The following is a 19,046-nucleotide window of genomic DNA, read 5'->3' on the forward strand; positions in this document are numbered from 1 at the left end:
AAACTTTCACTATTCACTGATGATACTGAAAAATCAACAACAATGCTGCCACAACTAATAGAAGAGTTCAACAAAGTGTCGGGATACAAGATTAATATGCAAAAATCAGTAGTGTTTCTGGCGGGATACAAGATTAATATGCAAAAATCAGTAGTGTTTCTGTACACTACTGATATGCAATCTGATGAGGAAATCAGAAAAACAATTCCATTTATAATAGCAATTAAAACAATAAAATATTTAGGAATAAACTTAAACTTAACCAAGGACATGAAGGGCCTGTATTTAGAAAACTACAAAACATTGCTAAAGGAAACTGAAGAAGACTTAAATAAATGGAGAGATAGTCTGTGTTCATGGATTGGAAGACTAAATATCATTAAGATGTCAATTCCACCCAAACTGATTTACTGATTCAATGCAATCTCAATAAAAATCCTGATAGCCTTTTTTTTTTTTTTGCAGAAATGGAAAAACCAATTATCAAATTTATTTGGAAGGGTAAGAGTCTCCGAATAGACAAAAATGTCCTAAGAAAGAAGATTTGGAGGACTCTCACTTCTGGATGTTAAAGCATATTACTTAGCTACAGTGATAAAAGTAGCATGGTACTGGCATACAAACAGATACATTGACCAATGGAACCACACTGAGAACTCAGAAATAGACCCCCATGTCTACAGTCCATTGATTTTTGACAAGCTTGATGTCAAGCTTTCCCAGATGGACCAGAACAGTCTATTCAATAAATGGTGTTGGGAGAACTGTATATCCATATCCAAAAGAAAGAAAGGGGGCCCCTGTGTCACACCTTATGCAAATATTAACTCAAAATGGATCAAGAACCTAAATATAAAAGTGACAACCATAAAACTCCTAGAAGAAAATGCAGGAAAACATCTTCAAGATCTTGTGGTAGGTGTTAATTTCTTAGACCTTACACTCAAAGCTCGAACAACAAAAGAAAAAATAGGTAGATGGGACCTCCTCAAAATTAAACTCTTTAGCACTTCAAAGAACTTAGTCAAAATGGTGAAAGGGGAGCCAACTCAATGGGATAAATATTTGGCAGTCACATATCCAATAAGGGTTTAATATCCATGACATACAAAGAGATTATATAGCTCAACAATAAAAAGACAAACTACCCAATTAAAAAATGGGCAAAAGACTTGAAAAGATAGTTGTTCAAATTAAAAATACAAATGGCAAAGAAACACATGAAAAAATGTGTTTCAACATCACTAGCAATTAGGCAAATGCATATCGAAACTACAGTGAGATATCATTTCACACCTATTAGACTGACCACTATTAAAAATTTGGAAAACTGTAAATGTGGAGAAGATGTGGAGAGAGAGGAATGCATATTCACTTTGCTGGGAATGTAGAATGGTACAGCCACTGTGGAGGACTATTTGGCAGTAACTAAGGAAGTTGAATATAGACTTGCCTTGTGACCTGGTAATGCCATTACTAGGTATATACCCAGAAGAACTGAGAGTAAGACACAAACAGACATCTGCACACCGATGTTCATAGTGGCATTATTCATGATTGCCAAAAGGTGGAAACACCTCAGGTGTCCATCAACTGATGGATGGATCAACAAATTGTGGTGTGTACACATGGTGGAATATTATGCAGCAGTAAGAAGAAATGAAGTCTTGAAGCATCTGACAACATGGATGAACCTGGAGGGCATTATGTTGAGTGATGCAAGCAAGACACAAAAGGACAAATGCTGTATGATTGCTCTGTTATGAACTAAATATATTATGTAAACTAATTTTAATCATTAGACTATAGATAACCAGAAAATAGAAAGAGGGTAGGGACTGGAAAGCTGAGCAGAATTAATCAAAAAAAGGTTATAAATCTTTGGAAATGAATAGAAATGGCGAAAGCATATCATGGTGTTTGTAACTAGCAGAGCTGTTATATGGGTATGACAGTGGTTGAAAAGGAAAGTCTAAGGTCATGTATATTACGAGAAGGAAATCCAAAAACTGTAACGGGATTGCAAAAGGTAGTAAAACCTTATGTAAAACATGAATATGGGTGATATTGGATATATAAGACTGTTTTTACAAAATATAAACACAAATATACTAGAGCAAAGGAAAAAATAGCTGTGTATGGCAGGGGAAACATAGATTGAGAGATGAGGAGTTTGTTTTTTGTTTATTATTATTATTATTGGAATAATGAAAATGCTGTAAGAGTGATTGAAATGATGAATGCCAAAATATGTGATTACATTGAATACCATTGATTGTACACTTTGTATGGTATGTTTTATTAATATGTATCAATAAAATTGATTAAAAATAAATGTACTTAGAAAAATGACATCCTAATAATGGTTATTTCTGTTTGATGGGATTATGGGAGATATTTATAGTCTTTGTGCATTTCCATTTTTCTAAACTTTTTACACTGAAACTTACTGCTTTGTAACCAGAAAAGAAAGCATTCAATATTACATTAAAACCAGCATATGAGGAAAAGAGACAAAACTGAATATTGGGGATACTTGCAGTAGAAATTAAAATCTTGGTGGATATTCTAGTATCTGTGATATTTGGGGGTTGTCTTAAGTTGATTGTCTTTTTTCTTGAGTATTGGTGAGATTTTTCTGGTTATTTGTATGTCAAATAATTTGGAATTCTAGAAATTTTAGATATATTTTAAGCCTGGGTCTTTTTAAAATTGTGAAATATTGAGAATTTCTTGTTTGTTTCTTTGTTTATTTTAATAAACAGTCAACCTGACTAGGTTCAGACTGTGAATACTTTCTCAAAATTCCATGTGTGGTGGTTCTATATAGATTGGTTTAAATGATTCTCCCTCAAAATTTTAAATACATTATTCTGTTATGTTTTGACTTCCTTGGAGGCTGCTGAGAAGCCTGTTACCATTTTGATCCCAAACTGTGTATGAAATCTGGTTTTAGTATCTTCTTTTTATTCCCCCTCTAGTGAAACTGCTCTGTGCATTTCATAAGCATTTGTTATATGGAAACTTAGGTTCTTGGAAATTTTCTTCTATCTTTTTTATTTTATCTTTTGTATCTTTCCTCTTTTTTTTCTGTATTATTTTTGGAAGTTCCTTTGGTTGGATATTTTATCTCCCAGATTGAGTTTCTAATTCTTAATTTTCAACTTTTATCTTTTTTCCTCATCTCTTTACCTTTTTGTTCTACTTTCTGGGAAAATTCCTCAACCTATTTCTCTACCCTTCTATTGAAGTTTTAAATTTTGGTTATCACATTTTAAATTGCTTATTCTTCATATTTTAAAAATTCAGTTTCTGTTGTTTTATGCAATATCTTTTATTCTGTCTATGGAAAGTAAGATATTTACTCAGAAATTTTCCTTGTTCTCTGCCTTGTCCTTTCCTTCAGTTACTTTTTTCCATTGCCTTGTTTTGGTCTTTGTCTTTATTGTGTTGGAGGTTTTCCGTATATTATGTTTGATAACCTGTGCTGTCCATTTACATGTAGGCAAAGCCCTTAAAAAGCTGATTAAAAACTCTGTTGTTTGGCTATCTCATCAGCAGGTGGTCTTTACTGTTGTGTAACAGGGTGGGGAGAATGTTAACGTTTTTGTAGAAGGGACCTTCAGATGGCTATCTCTTGGTTTGGATGGTTCTTCGGAGAAGAATCCTCCTATCTCCTGCCTCTCTGTGTGTGTGTGTATGTTATAAACGTGGGAGGCAAGTGCGGGATTAGGGCTGTGACTCTCATCCCTCGTCATGTAGCTACTCACATCACCCCCCAACATCGGTAAGGTGCCTTTTGCTCCTTTTGATATCCTTGACGAGCCTGAACCTGTAACATCCTTAGGTCAAAATTCCAGAGGAAATAATTATTTTCTCTTAACCATGTTGAGGGAGGAAATCTAAGGTCTACATTTTCAAACAGACTTTCAACCTATTTTTCTGCTTCCATATCTGTTCTTTGCCTCTGCTTTCTGAAGTATATTGTGTCTTCAATTCTGAGTGTTTCTATAGTTTCTGCTCAACCCAGGCTTCTTCGTGTCATCCATCTATGCAGCCCTTGGCTTTCAGCTTTTCTTGTTTTCATAAGTCAGTTATAACTCACCTTAAGCTTTCCATCTCCTAAAAAATTGTTGACACTTGTATCTATGGTCATTTTCACTTCTGTTCTCTTCATTTTTGTGGGCTTATGGTATTTTTATTTCTTTACTCTCTGCACCCTTTAGAAACTCCACTCCTTTGCTGGTTGGGGGTAGGGCGGGGCAGAAAGCAATGTGTATTTAATTCAGCAAGTTTAAGTGTAATCAGATAATAAAATAATGACTGCATGTGTTTGAAGACTTTAAAATACAAGAGCATACATTCCTCAGTATCTGCTATGAGTGTTTTATTTGATGTTTTCTGATATTTATATTATCACAGATTATAGATTGTTTTATTATTTATTTATATTATCACAGATTATAGACTTGTTTTAGAGTGTTCTTATTTTGAAACTCCCCTGGCAGTATACGATTGCAGGATGTGATTGGTTTCCCTTTTTCAAGAACAGAAAAAATATGGGACACAGACTGTTATACTAGAAGCATAGACTTTTCTTTCAAAGATGAAGAGGAACCCAAGACCCAGAGATTTAGCTGGGTTAATTAAATTGCTCAGGGTCCTACATTAGGCACTGGCAGAGATAAGATTGGGTTCCATGTCTTCTCCCAGTTGGTTCCCCGACTTTACAGAATTAGATTAAGAGCAAAAGAAGGAAAATAGTCTAAACTGGGTCTTTCTAAGAAAGTGTGTTCTCATTCACACTAAAATGTAAGCCCTGTGAGAGCAGGGACTTGGCTATTTTGTTCACTGCTCTATCCCAGTGCTTACAACAATGGCATATGGGAGGTGCTCAATAAATACCTAGAATTAAAAAATGACTTGAGCATCTGTGAGACCTTGTACTCAAAGGTGGACATTGAACTTAAGGTTAAAAAGATGAACATTTCAAAATAACTTCTAAAAAGCAATAGTGTTCTCCAAATGAAGAGAAAAGGATGTGTCATAAATAGATCAGATACATATTACTTTACTTAGCAGTAGGTTCCTATGGTAACCTTATGTTCCTTTTATAAAAGAAAACTGAATATAAATATTTCTACACAGTGCTACTCTGTTCATGTACTTGATAAAGTAGGTTAAGGGAGCTTTTATCATAATTTGCATGTTGTCTGCATTAAGTATTCTCGTGGTTTTGACCTTCCCACGCAGTAGATTAAGTATGTTCATGCATTGGAATTGGAAGGGAAACATCTCTACCATGCACTACAGTCTCTTTCTCTCTCCCTCTTGCTCTTTCAAACTAAGTGTGCCAAGTGCTTTGCTGAGCACTTGAAATTCAGAGCTCTTTCTCCCAGAGGAGTTGCAGTCTCATAGCAAGGCTATGCTATTTTCAGCATTTCACATGCAAACAATAAAAAATTAAAAGAGAAGGGGGACGTGAATGTGGCTCGACTAGTTGGGCACCTGCGTACTACATGGTTTGGGTCCTGGTACCTCTTAAAGAAGACAAGCAGATGCTGCACTCACTGCAAGAGCTAGAGGCTGCACCACAGCAATGAGCTAGGTGCTGTATCCACTGCAACAAACAGATACCTAAATGAGCAGATGCCACAAGCCAGCAGACCCTGCAGCCTGCAGGGAATGGATGTGGCTCAGGCTGTTAGGTGCTTGCCTCCCATGTGTGAGGGTTCAGTTCCTGGTGCCTCCTGGAGAAGGCGAGCAAACAATGAGCAGACAAATGAGAGAGCCATTTGGGGGAGAGGGAGATAAAGAAAATAAATAAAGTAAATAAATCTTTTTTTTTTAAAAAAGAGAAGGAACTTTACATGAAGAAAATAAAATGAAAAAAAAAAAAAAGAGTTTTATTTACTTCTTTTGGTCCCTTCCCTTTGTGTGTATTCTCCTAGGTATCAGCTGTCTCTTCTTTGAAGCCAGAGCCTTCTACTACCTCTGCTGCTTTTGAGTAGTTACAGGATTGTGTTCACCTGCTGTAGGTTTAAAATTAACAGTGATCAACTCTTAACTGATCACAGAGAATAGGCAGAGAGCATCACAAAGCTTATTCGAAGATCAGACAGTTTCTCCCTCCCTCCCTACTCCGCTTATCCTTAGGCTAATATGTTTCACTGCATATCTTTAAGCATGTTATCTTCAGGCTTGACCTCACTGCTTATCACACTTTATCAAACTAGCTATTTATGAAGGACCTGATCAGCACTGGAATAGGTACAAATCCTACTCTTTCAGGGTTTCCTCCTAAAAACCTTTTAAGGGTTTCAGCTAACAGGAGTTTCTTCTGACTCTGAAATTGTAATACAGTGGGATATATTATGCGTAACACTAATACACATGCTCTGCCCAATGTGATTCTAATCTTTAAAGATCCTTATTTTTCTATAAAACTTGGCCCCTAAAATATAAGGCATCTGGTGTTAAGAAATAGATATTAGATAGAGTGCTCAAGGGAAAATTGGCTGTGATGAATCAGTACAACATTGTACTTTATGGAAGATCTAAGGGACTACTTTTGGTAATTTTGACCCAGTTGAGTTTTACTTGCATACTGACTTGTGATACTGCTCTTTCATTTGGGGCCTTTAATCTTTGTACTTTCTTATACAATTATGGGGTGAGTGTGTGTATTCCCTGCTCTAACAAAATCATAAACTTCTTGAGTACAGGGATTTTGTCTTGTATTTCTTTTAAAACTCCCCATTGGACTCAGGCCATAGTATCTACTTAATAATTAAGTGCCAGGTAATAATGAATTACACATATTAATATATAAAACTATATGATTTAGGCACAAATCTTTATATATCATAGATAAAATTATTTATAATACTATACACTATTATATGTGAGATATACAATTATTTTTGTACTGTGTGATTCTTTGAAACAAACTATTATCTAACATGTGTATAGATAAACTCTAACAGATGTCGTCAGAATTGAAACATGGTATGTACTGCAAGATTTATAGTTGAGTGCTATGAGGCTTTCTTAGTAGAGGGGACATTTGGTGTTTGTGGGATACTGTGAGTATCCAGTGTTTATTTGGGTGTTTCCTACCATTTTGTTTTGAATGTAGGATAATAATAATAAAATTTTTGTTTTAAGAGTTTGTGCCTTTGCTTTGATTTGTGAATTTGTGTGAGTGTGTGTGTATACATGTGTGTATAAGTGTGAGAATGGTACACGGTGATTTTTAATTGAGGGATAATCTTCCCTTACATATTTTGTAATTAGGAGTCATTCTATGCTCTCAGTATTCCTTTTGAGTTTTTTCCTGGTTCCCAACTATTTACAATGCGAAGTTCATGGGAAATACCAGCATTTTGTGATTTACGGCCACGTCTAAATAACTGCCAATCTTTGTGTAGAGTGTGTCTGGGCACTTCCTCTTGTTTATAATTTGGAAGGTGTGGCTTGTGAACTGATATTTTCTTATTTCAGAGTATGTGCTGAGTCATATCAATGTGTTTGGGGCCGAACTGTCAGGAGTCCTGAAATGTATCTTCCCCTTGTCAGGAAAAATCTTGAAGAACTATGATCTAGGCAGAAAGATTATTGGCTGCCCTGTTTAATGTACCTGTCTGAACTATCCATTTTTATAGGGGGTTACACCTTTCATTGTTTTTGAACTACTTTACAACACGGTGAGTTGTTAGAAACTAGTAGTAATAGAAATGATTCTTGCCCATAGAAATGAAAATAAAATTTGTCTTTTGGAAAACAGCTCATTGATATCCTCAGGACATTTACTAGTTTTGTGCCTATTTGTAAATTCATTTCACATTCCTGATTGTCTATTGGTATGTGCTCTTTGAGTTTTCCTTTAAACTGATGGTAACATATTATTAATTCATTTACTAATTAATGACTTAAATATAATCTTTAATATGTATTGATTTTATATTTGTATGAGTTATGATTTTACCTCCTCTTTTAATATTTCCCTTTAACACCCTGAAAATTCCAATGTCTGAGTTGTCAGCTTAAGCATTCAATATTTACTTGGGTCTATGTCAGGGTTTAGGGGTTATCTATAAATATGAAAGTGTATGGGCTGTAATTTTCTTTCTTCAGTACCCTGAATTCCACTCAAAATATGTTGGGTGTATATTGCATCTTCAGTGATGTTACTTCTCCAAACCGTCTGTTTTGTAGGTCTTTAAGGATTTAGGGGTTATGTACAGAAACAGATTTTTAAAATTATTTGTAACCAGCCCCAATGAAATAGTCTATTAAATAATTTAAAGTAAAATCCAACTGGCTTGAGCTATAATCTAAATTCCTGACCTGAAGTACTGCCCTCCACATGAGATAGGATTTTCTTTCAGTACTTTTAAATTATAAATAAATATATTAAAGCTACCTTCTGGAATCTTAAGACTTTGTTAACAATAATAACTGTGATCCTTTATAGTCCAGAGAGACTCTGGAGGAGGCAGAAAGAATAAAAAAAGTCTTAGGAAAATTAATTGGAATACGACATCCAGCATGATAGCCAGAAAACACAATACTTTCCATATTCTTATTGCTATTCTCATCTTACAGCTGACAACCTGAATGATATAGAGGCAGTGGTAGAACAGAGTTTTCTGAGCTTACCTAGCACCAGAAGCCTAGCATCACTGGACATTCCCACTAGACCTTCTCAGCATCATTATTTTGCTTGGATAATAACAGTTTACCTGCATTTTCCATGATGGGGACCAGATTCCTCTTGGTGGGATATGGATCCTAACACAACTGGTACCAAGAAGAATGGAAAAAACCATGTAGGTGCATGGTAGTTGAAGGAGGGATTGTGGTAGGCTGAGTAATGGCCCCTCAAAAGATGCCCACGTCTTAATCCCTAGACTCTGTGTTACCTTCTATAGCAAAAAATGGACTTTGCTGATGTGAATGAACTAAGAATCTTGAGATGGGGCAATTATCTTGGGTTATCCAGGTGGGCACTGAATGTAATCACAAGTATCCTTTTGAAAGAGAGGCAGGGAGAAATTACAGATTGAAGAGAAGGCAATGTGACAATGCAGGCAGAAACTTGAACTAGGCGGTCATAAACCAACGAATACTGACGTGACAGCAACCAGAAGCTAGAAGATGCTGGCATAGATTCACCCCTAGAACCTTCAGAGGGAGTGTGGCCTGACCAACACTTTAAGTTTAGCCTCCAGAAATGTGTTGTTTGGATGCAGCTCAATTTGTGTCATTTGTTATAGCAGCTATCAGAAGCTAATACAGGGATAAAGGGGATTAAAATGTTTCCTGCTTGTCTCTGTAATATTAATATTAATATTCTGTTTGAATATTAAACCTCCTTATGATTCCTATAGACTTCTGTAAACATCAGGCCTTTAAAGTAAAAGCTTTTCATACTGGGAAATGGATGTGGCTCAACCAGTTGGGCTCCCATCTACCATATAGGAGGTCCAGGGTTCAATACCCAGGGCCTCCTGATGAGGGCAAGCTGGGCCATGTGGCAAACTGGCCCATGTGGAGTACTGGCCCATGCAGGAATGCGGCCCCACTGCAGGAGTGCCAGCCGACGTGGAGAGCTGGCGCGGCAAGATCATGCAACAAGAGACACAGAGGAGAGAAAATAAGAAGACATAGCAGAACAGGGAGCTGAGGTGGCGCAAAGGAGTAATCACCTCTCTCCCACTCTGGAAGGTCCCTGGATTGGTGCCTAGAGCTGCCTAGTGAGAATACAAGCAGACACAGAAGAACATGCAGCGAACGGATACAGAGAGCAGACAATGCGGGAAACGGGGGAGGTGGGGAGAAAGAAATAAAATAAATCTTTAAAAAAACAACAACAAAAAAAAGAACTTTTCACTACTTTTCAACCATAGCCTTCCATTTTAAGTGTAATGGCATTGTATAAACTGAAAGCATTAGCAAATAAACAGAAGGTTTCATTTCTCTTGGCTATGCTGCTTACTAGCTGGGTGTATCTCTGGTTAAATCACTTATCTGATCTGGGTTTCACTAAAACAGTGGGAATAATATTAACTGTTGTACCTAATCCATGCATTTGTGGTGAGGTCTTAATGGTATAAATACATGTGAAAACTACAAGATTAATAATGTAAGATTCTACAATGCTCAACTATCAATTATGCGCCTTCCAACATATAAAATTATGATTTTTTTTGCACATAAACCAATGACCACTTTAAAAAAATTTCTCTCTTAGATGAGATTCTAGAAGTGAGATTTTGGGGTAAAAAGTTTTGAACACTCTGAAACTTTTGATATATATTGATATATTGCTCTCCAGAAAGTTCATATCAATTTACTTTATTATTGACACAAGTGTTCATTTAGCACACTTTTGTTTTAGTAAGAGTTAAAAAAATATTTTAAATGTTTTGCCAACTTGATGAAAAATATTGTGTTTCTCTGATTAACACATTAACATGTAACATTTTCTCATGTTTCTTGGCCATTTTTATTGTCCTTAAATGACTTGTGTCTCTTCTTTGACTAGTTTTCAAAAGAAGTGCCTGTCCTTTTCCCTTCTGATTTTTAGAAACCCAGTATTATTGTTATTAACCTTTTTGTATACTGTTTCTTCACCAGTTTGCTGTTTCCCTTTTACTTTTATTATGGTGACTTTTGAAGTACCAATGTTTAACATTTGCGAGTAGTAAATCTACTGAACTTTTCTTGTTGGTTGTCTGTCTTTCAGTCCTGGTTTCCTCCCTCCCTCTGTTCTTTCCTCCCTCCACACCCTTTATTTCCCCTTCCCAGTTCACTTCCTCCTTTCCTCTCTTCCCCTCAGAAAAATCTTTCCCCTTTGGCTGTTTGATTGATCATTTACATATGCAGATTTGCCTTTAATTGGCAGCAAAGCATATTTGGAATCTAGCCTCTTGTCAACTCAGTCTCATATTGTCTGTTGTCAGTGTTTTATTATTATTATTATTGGAATAATGAAAATCCTCTACTAATGTTTGCAGTGATGAATGTACAACTATGTGATTATACCACATACCATTGATTGTACACTTTGGGTGGATTTATGCTGTATTAATATGTATCAGTAAAATTGATTTGTTAAAACATTTCGGATAGAAAAAATAATATTCAGAGATGATCGTCTGAAGGATACACTACGTTTTATTTCTAGGGGTGAGTCTGAATGCAACATAAAGACATGTACTCCCAGCCTGATGATTCCACCTTCTCTAATTCACACTTCTTTCCATTTTATCTGTTTTTTTCTTTACTTTAAAATTTTTTTAAAAAGATACTTCGATTACATAAATGTTACAGAGAATATAGAGGGGATTCCCATATTCCCTGCTCCCCACACCTCCCACATTTTCCCTCATTAGCAACATCTTCAGTGTGGTACATTCATTACAATTGATAAACACATCTAGAGCCACTAAGCATGGATTATAATTTACATTGTAGTTTTAGTCTCTCTCATTCGACTTTGTAGGTCATACAGAGTATACAATGGCCTGTATCTGTTGTTGCAGTGTCATTCAGGATGATTTCCAAGTCCCAGAAATCGTCCCCACCATACCTGTTTTTCCCTCTCCCAAACCCCAGAACATCTGTGAGTCACTGCCTCCACAACAATGTCTTCCATTGTCAGAATTGCAGTAAGTCCGTAGTAGAATACTAGACAGTTCATTTTAGTCCTTAGTTCATTTCCCAATCTTGAGGACTCTTGGATGGTGATGCACATTCCACCATCAATTGAGGGGACTTTGATCCCATACATTCGATAGATGGGACTCTCTTGCTTGCAGTTGTAGGCACTCTTGGTTCCTTGGCATGTTGTTTGTCTGTCATCTCCTCCTGGTTAGTTGTCCTGGGTGAGTCCACTGAACTGGAGAGTAGGTGTTGAGGTTCAGGGCCCATCTGGCACACAGACATCCCAAAGACTCAGGTCTCTTGGATGTACACCTACCAAGTCCAGCAGTAATCAGGTTCATCATTTTATCTTAATTATATACAGAGATTGAGTCAGGGGAAGTTTGTGCCTTACTGTCTTACCCACATCTCATTCCACTATTTCATCCTCTCTATTGCTGTTGTCTTTAAAAGGATAATAATTCTACTTGGTGTAGTTAGCACAATGCTTAACATTTTTACATGCAGTTATCTCAGTTAATTTCCACAGCAAGCACATAAGATAAGAAATATTATTATTATGATTTTACCAATGGAAAAAAAACCCCAGATGCTTTGAAAGGTAAAATAACCTGCCCAATATCACAACTGCTTGTATATGGATAATTGGGGTAGGAATTTAAACCTATATCTGTGATTACAGAGCCTGTAACTAGAGCATTTTTTATGTGAGAGCTCGCACATGCACATACATTCCTCCCCACCTTCAACTCCGGATTTCCTGGTTGCGATGTGGCTTGGTATCTCTATTATTTCCTGTCACTGATAAAGCAAGAGAGGCAAAACAAAAGTGGACAAAGCAAGATAGCAACATCCAGTGTGTTGAATTGAATTAATAGGGTAGTGCACTGAAAATATTTTTGGGGTAGATTTAGAACCTTCTCTCATTCTTAAAATGCTCTAATGATAATCTGTGCTGGTTCCTCTCAGTTCTGGCATCACTTGTGTATAATGTGCTTTGATCAAGGGAGATACTGAAATTTGTAAAGCTACAGGGGCCAGAGTCAAGTGGGTTGATCTTAATTTGGCAATTGCAATAAATCATCTATTTTAATAGTCTGTGGTGGGTGTGTATTGAGCCTGGGAGAGCTGATTAAGAAGCTTGTAGAGTTCGAGTAGCATTTGAATGATTAATTATTTTGCCTTCTGTTAAATATTAAGCAGTGACAATTAGGTTAATGGAAACGACTCTTTTATTTATTTCCTCAGAAAACTTGGGACACTGACAACAGTCAATTTCCTAATGTTATTTTGCTCTTTTTTCTTAAATACTCATATCCATAAATTATTTAGAGCTTAAAGAAACCTGCAAATGAGAGAGGGAGGTGTGCTGTACCTTTTTGGTGGGTAGGACTAATGGACAAATGGTCATAGCTTGAGAATGATGCCTGTCCAGGCCCCATCATATCCTTAGGGCCTGGCATAATACATTTTGATCAATAAATTGCTTGGTGTGAATGGGGTAGGAGGACTAGAGTCAAGCAGAGGGGAAACAGGCTTGCAGGAAGGTTTGATGATCGTTAGAATTGGCTCTAACAAAGGCTTATTTTTGTGATTGTTTGCAGAAAGATTACCACTTTGAGTACACAGAATGTGATAGCAGCGGCTCCAGGTGGAGAGTTGCCATTCCTAATTCTGCAGCGGACTGCTCTGGCCTGCCTGACCCTGTGAGAGGCAAAGAATGCAGTATGTTTTGACTCCTTGATCATTTGTTTTTCTGATTAAATCATAACCCCTTCCTATTAGCCCTAGATGTTAAGGATAATGAATATAAAAGACCTTTGCAAAAATGAACATGTAGCATTGATGTCTAGCAGAATAAATATTATGCATCTTTTTTCAACACTTGACATCCTTATGTCTTGCGTCTGTAATAAGAACACAAGCAATATCAGCGGATGTTGTCATTGTTGTCTTTTTAAATCTGGTTTACTCTCTTACTTGAAACCCTGGAGGATAGAGTAGCAGAATTTGTTTTTGACTGATTTCTTCTTTTTTAACCATAGAAATAACCATACAATAATTTTATTGTAACCTATAGAGAGATGGTGGAATTGCTCAGTATCTTATAAAAGCTTGTCTTTTGGCAAATAGGTTTGAAGAGCAATGTTATGAATTAAAATAGAAATGTTATTAGATTGATTTTCAGTTATAATTCTACATTTTTAATCCTTTAATTTAGGTGTGAATTGAGGATATAAGCATCCTACACATAGTGAGAAAAACAAAGGGTGGAAGCCTGTCTCTGATCATTTGACCTTTAGGATCGCAGGCAGCCCTATGAGTAAGGGGCTTCTGCAGTGAATTAGTTGTAGGGGTCATCTCAGCTCCACAATGGAATAAGACAAAGAGAATTTACTTTGGCTTTCCTGTAATCTTCCAAATGCTGCTCCTAGAAGTCTGGTTCTTTTGTTCCCAGGTAAAAGGGCAGGTAAACAAATTATTAAATGGATAGTTAATTCTTCCTGTTTTTGGAGAACTTATCTCTATAACCAGAGGTAGGAGTTTTACAATAGATGGTGGTTTACCAATAAAAGGGAGGCAGCAATAGTCTTCTGAGGAAATTTAGGCAAGAAAACTCATGTTTCTTGGTGAACGATATTGAATGAACACAAAGAGAACCCCTGTAGCCAGGTGAAGACTTCTGTCCAACAAGAGATAGGAGGGAAGTGGACTTGGCCCAGTGGTTAGGGCGTCTGCCTACCACATGGGAGTCCACAGTTTAAACTCCGGGCCTCCTTGACCCGTGTGGAGCTGGCCCTTGTGCAGTGCTGATGCGTGCAAGGAGTGCCCTGCCACACAGGGGTGTCCCCCGCATAGGGGAGCCCCATGCGCAAAGAGTGCACCCTGTAAGGAGAGCTGCCCAGCACGAAAGAAAGTGCAGCCTGCCCAAGAATGGCACTGCACACATGGAGAGTTGACACAGCAAGATGGCGCAACAGAAAGAGACATAGATTCCCGTGCCACTGACAGCAACAGAAGCGGACAAAAAACCAGGAACACACAGCAAATGGACACAGAGAACAGACAACTTGCGGGGGAGGGTGAAGGGGAGAGAAATGAAAAAAAAAAGATGGGAGACAATGGAGTTGGAGTAGAAGAGGATGATGCAGGGTTGGGGTGTAAGCAGTCACCTGGGCAGAGCAAGGATCAGCTATCAGTGAGGGAATATTGTAGCTCAAAGAGTAACAGCCTGAATAATACGTATATAAGGAGCTCACTATAAATGTGCTTTCATCACCTTCTTAGAAAATTGGATATCATTTATCTAACCTAACTTTTTATTCATTTGCTAACTTCTTGTTTTCTAAAATCCTTGTAAACACTCCTATTCAAGTGGACTATGTAAACATCATGAATACTAACTCTGACTGCGTGATGTGCTGGTATTGGCTGATACTGACTTTCAGACCCAATTGTACACATGTTGTCACACATTAGCTTAAAATTGATCATGATGGGACTATTTACACCATGAAAATCAGCATACATTACAAAGCAAGGGGCTCACTTCTGATTAAATTAATTGGCCTAGGATTCAAAAATCTGTTACAGAATTGATGCCTGAATTAGAATTATTTCTTTTGAATGTTGTTAGAGATATTTTTTTTCTATATTTACTATAATCTTCTACAGGTAACATTTTGAATCTGACATCCAGCAGGAACTTTTCTAAAAACTCTAATAATCAAATCACTATTACTTATTACTTACATTAAAAATGATGCTGCATAGTCTGATTTTATGTGATGTCTGGGCCATTTTTTTTGTCTTGGATTTATTTCTGAAAGCTGAATTTCCGAGTATTCCTGAATGATTTACTTACATCTGCCCTGGAAGGTCTTAGTCTGGCCTTATATATATGACTTTTTCTTTATATGGTAAGAAATTTTAAAATTCACAAATAAGATCTAAATAGATCTAGGTAACTTAGAAGTAAAGTTAATTTGTAAGATTAAGCATGGTGCTTACTACATTACCAGTTATTAGTGTTCAGCTGAAAGCAGTTGTGGTAATAACTCTATTTCTTCAGTGATTTAAATTTTCTATTGCTAATAAAAGCTACCATTTATCAAATACTGATTATGTACCAGACATTGTGCTTATAGATTTATGCTGTTTAATTTTATTGACTCCTCAATTGATTCATGCTGTTGTTCTATTGACAACAGCCCTCTGAGTTGGATAGTATCAGTGTTTCCATTTTACAGATGAGAAAACTCAGACTGAAGTTGGTGAAGTAACTTACCTAAGGTCATATGCCTTGGATGTGGCAGATCCCTTTCAATGTAGACATGCTTGATTGCAGAGCCCTGTCTCTTACCCACTGGGTTATACCTGCCACTTGAAGATGGCAACCTGGAAAAGCTTCCAGGACCCTCTCTGGGATATAAAGCTCTGTTGATGGGACCAGCATTTGGGCCATACAGAAAAAGGGGCAAAAAGTAGAAAGTGGCAATTTCAAGTCATTGAAGAATATTTAAGACATAGTTGTTTGGGAAATGGTTTCCTAGATCCTAATGTCTCTAAATGAAATCAAACCTAGAATTTACCTCTGTTAAAATTGTTATAGATTCTTTAGAATGTAATGGGATAACTCTTCCCTCTTTCTCATAAAGAAACATTAGAAAGGCCCTTTCCATGGAAAATCGAATATAGCAATGTCATATAAAAGTTGTAATTTTTTTCAGGGAATGTTTTGGGCAAGATATTAATATCTTTATTTACTTATGTTTTCAACTGGAGGTTTACAGAAAAATCATGCAGAAAATACATAGTCCCAATATACCCCTCTCACACATGCAGTTTTCCCTATTATTAATATTTGCGGTGAGCACATGTGGCTCAAGTGGTTGAGTGCTGCTTCCTACCTGGGAGGTCCTGGGCTTGGTTCCTAGTGCATCCTTAAGAAAAAAAAAACAACCAAAAATCACCACACAAAAAATACAGACAAACTACAAGTAAGACAAGCAAAACAAATGTAAAAAACCAATGTGGCTCGGTGGTTGAGTGCCGGCTTCCCACATATGAAGACTTGGATTCAATCCCTGGCCCCTGGTACCCCAAAAAAACAAAAAGCAAAAAAACAGAAAAACCCAAAAAGCTTGCATTAGTGTGGTGCCTTTGTTGATATTGAGGAACGATTATTATAATTATACTATTAACTATAACACAGTTTTCATAAGGGTTCATTGTGTTGTACAGTCCTATGATTTAAAAAAAAAATTGTTCTAATAATATATTCAGCCTAAAATTTCCCCTTTTAACCACATTTAAATATATAAATGCTATTAATTACATTTACAATGATGTGCTACCATCACCACCATCTATTACCAAAACTTTTCCATCTCTCCAACCAGAAACTCTATACTATATAAGCTTATTTATTTGTTTTTTTAAAGGCATATTTTATTTATTATTTCTCCCCCTGCCCTTGTTGTTTGCACTCACTGTCTGCTTTCTCTGTCTGTTCATTGTGTGCTTTCTGTGCTTGCTTGTCTTCTTTTTAGGAGGTACTGGAAACTGAATCTCAGACCTCCCATGGGGGAAGGAGGTGCCCAATGGCTTGAGTCACCTCTACTCCTTGCTTGTTGTGTCTGTTGTTGTGTTTCCTTGTTGTGTCTCCTCATTGAGTCATCTCGCTGGCTCATCTTGTTGCATCAGTTTGCTGTACCAGCCTATTGTGTCACCTCGCTGTCTTGCTTGTCTTCTTTAGGAGGCACTGGGAATCCAACCTGGGATCTCCCATGTGGTAGATGGACGCCTAACTGCTTGAGCCACATCTACTTTCCCCATTTAAGCTTTTTTTAAAAGAAGATTTATTTTTATTTATTTCCCCCCTTCCCCTCACCTCCTCCCCCCGCCCCACCCCGTTGTCTGCTTTCTGTGTCTATTTGCTGTGTGTTCTTCTGTCTGCTTGCATTCTTGTCAGGTGGCACTGGGAATCTGTGTCTATTTTTTGTTGTGTCATCTTGCTGTGTCAGCTCTCCGTGTGTGCAGTGCCACTCCTGGGCAGACTGTGGTTTTTTGTGTGGGTTGGCTCTCCTTGTGGGGTGCACCCCTTGTGTATGGGGTACCCCTAAGTGGGAGACACCCCTGTGTGGCATGGCACTCCTTGCCCGTGGCAGCACTGCGCATGGGCCAGGGGGCCCTGGGTACCAAACCCTGGACCTCCTATATGGTAGGCGGATGCTCTATCAGTTGAGCCACATCTGCTTCTCCCCATTTAAGTGTTAACACCCCAACCAGCCCCTGGTAAGCTCTATTCTAGTTTCTTATTTTATGAAATTGCATGTTCTAATATTTCGTATCAGTGAGATCATACAGTTTTTGTCTTTTATGCCTGGCTTATTTCATGCAATATGATGTCTTCAGAGTTCATCCATGTTGTAGCATGTATTAAAACATCATTTTTTTAATGGCTGAATAATATTCCATTGTATGCATATACCACATTTTGTTAATTCATTCATCTGTTGACACTTAGATTGCATTCATCATTTGGCAATTGTAAATAATGCAGCTATGAATATTGGTGTGCATGTATCTGTTTGCGTCACTGTTTCAATTCTTTTAGGTATATTCCTAGAGATTGGATTGCCAGATTATATGGTAATTCTATACTTAACTTTCTGACAAACTGCTAAACTGTCTTCCACAGCAGCCGCACCATTTTACGTTTCCACCAACCATGAACAAGTGCTCCTATTTCTCTACATCCTTTCCAATACTTCTTATGTTCTATTGTTTTTATATAGTAGCCATGCTAGTTGGTGTGAAGTAGTACCACATTGTGGTTTTGATTTGCATTTCTCTAATGGCTAATGATGTTGCATATCGTTTCATGTGCTTATTGGCCGTTTGCATATCTTCTCTGAGAAATGTCTATTCAAGAATTTCTCCAACTTTTTTTTTTTTTACATTTTTCAAAGTGGTTTTATTTTTAACTACAGTAGAAGATTCATATGATGCACAGAGAATTCAAACCAGAATTACATGTCCTTACATAAAACTTGTGTGTATATTTATGTGTGTGTGTATATACACATGCAAATATACATATATATGTAATCTTATCCTAAAAGATACACATTTCTATAAATAGAAAAGTTTTAAAAAGTGATGAAAACGTGTCTCTTTGCAATTTCCTATAAACACCAACACTGGAATGTTAAGTCCATAGATGCTTCCTTTGAAAGGTGTGGTAGTAAATGATAATCTCTCTTACACTATGTTATTTTCGTTAAGTGAAATAAACAGATTTATATTATACACAGCTGAATTATAAAGTTCACCTAATAAGCACTAATCTAAGATGAAAAAAATAAATTTAA

At 36.9% G+C, this 19,046-nt stretch overlaps 1 protein-coding gene across 1 annotated transcript in view; it reads left to right on the forward strand.

Moving 5' to 3' along the window:
* ELAPOR2 (endosome-lysosome associated apoptosis and autophagy regulator family member 2) overlaps nucleotides 1–19,046 on the forward strand; it is a 211,565-nt gene that overhangs the window by 86,056 nt on the left and 106,463 nt on the right. The window contains exon 2 of the mRNA XM_004478108.5: nucleotides 13,275–13,395. Within this exon, the coding sequence (XP_004478165.2) occupies nucleotides 13,275–13,395 (121 nt within the window). The remainder of the gene's footprint in view (nucleotides 1–13,274; nucleotides 13,396–19,046) is intronic.

Source organism: Dasypus novemcinctus, chromosome 5 (assembly GCF_030445035.2).
Source record: "Dasypus novemcinctus isolate mDasNov1 chromosome 5, mDasNov1.1.hap2, whole genome shotgun sequence".
NCBI classification, from domain to species: Eukaryota; Metazoa; Chordata; class Mammalia; order Cingulata; family Dasypodidae; genus Dasypus; species Dasypus novemcinctus.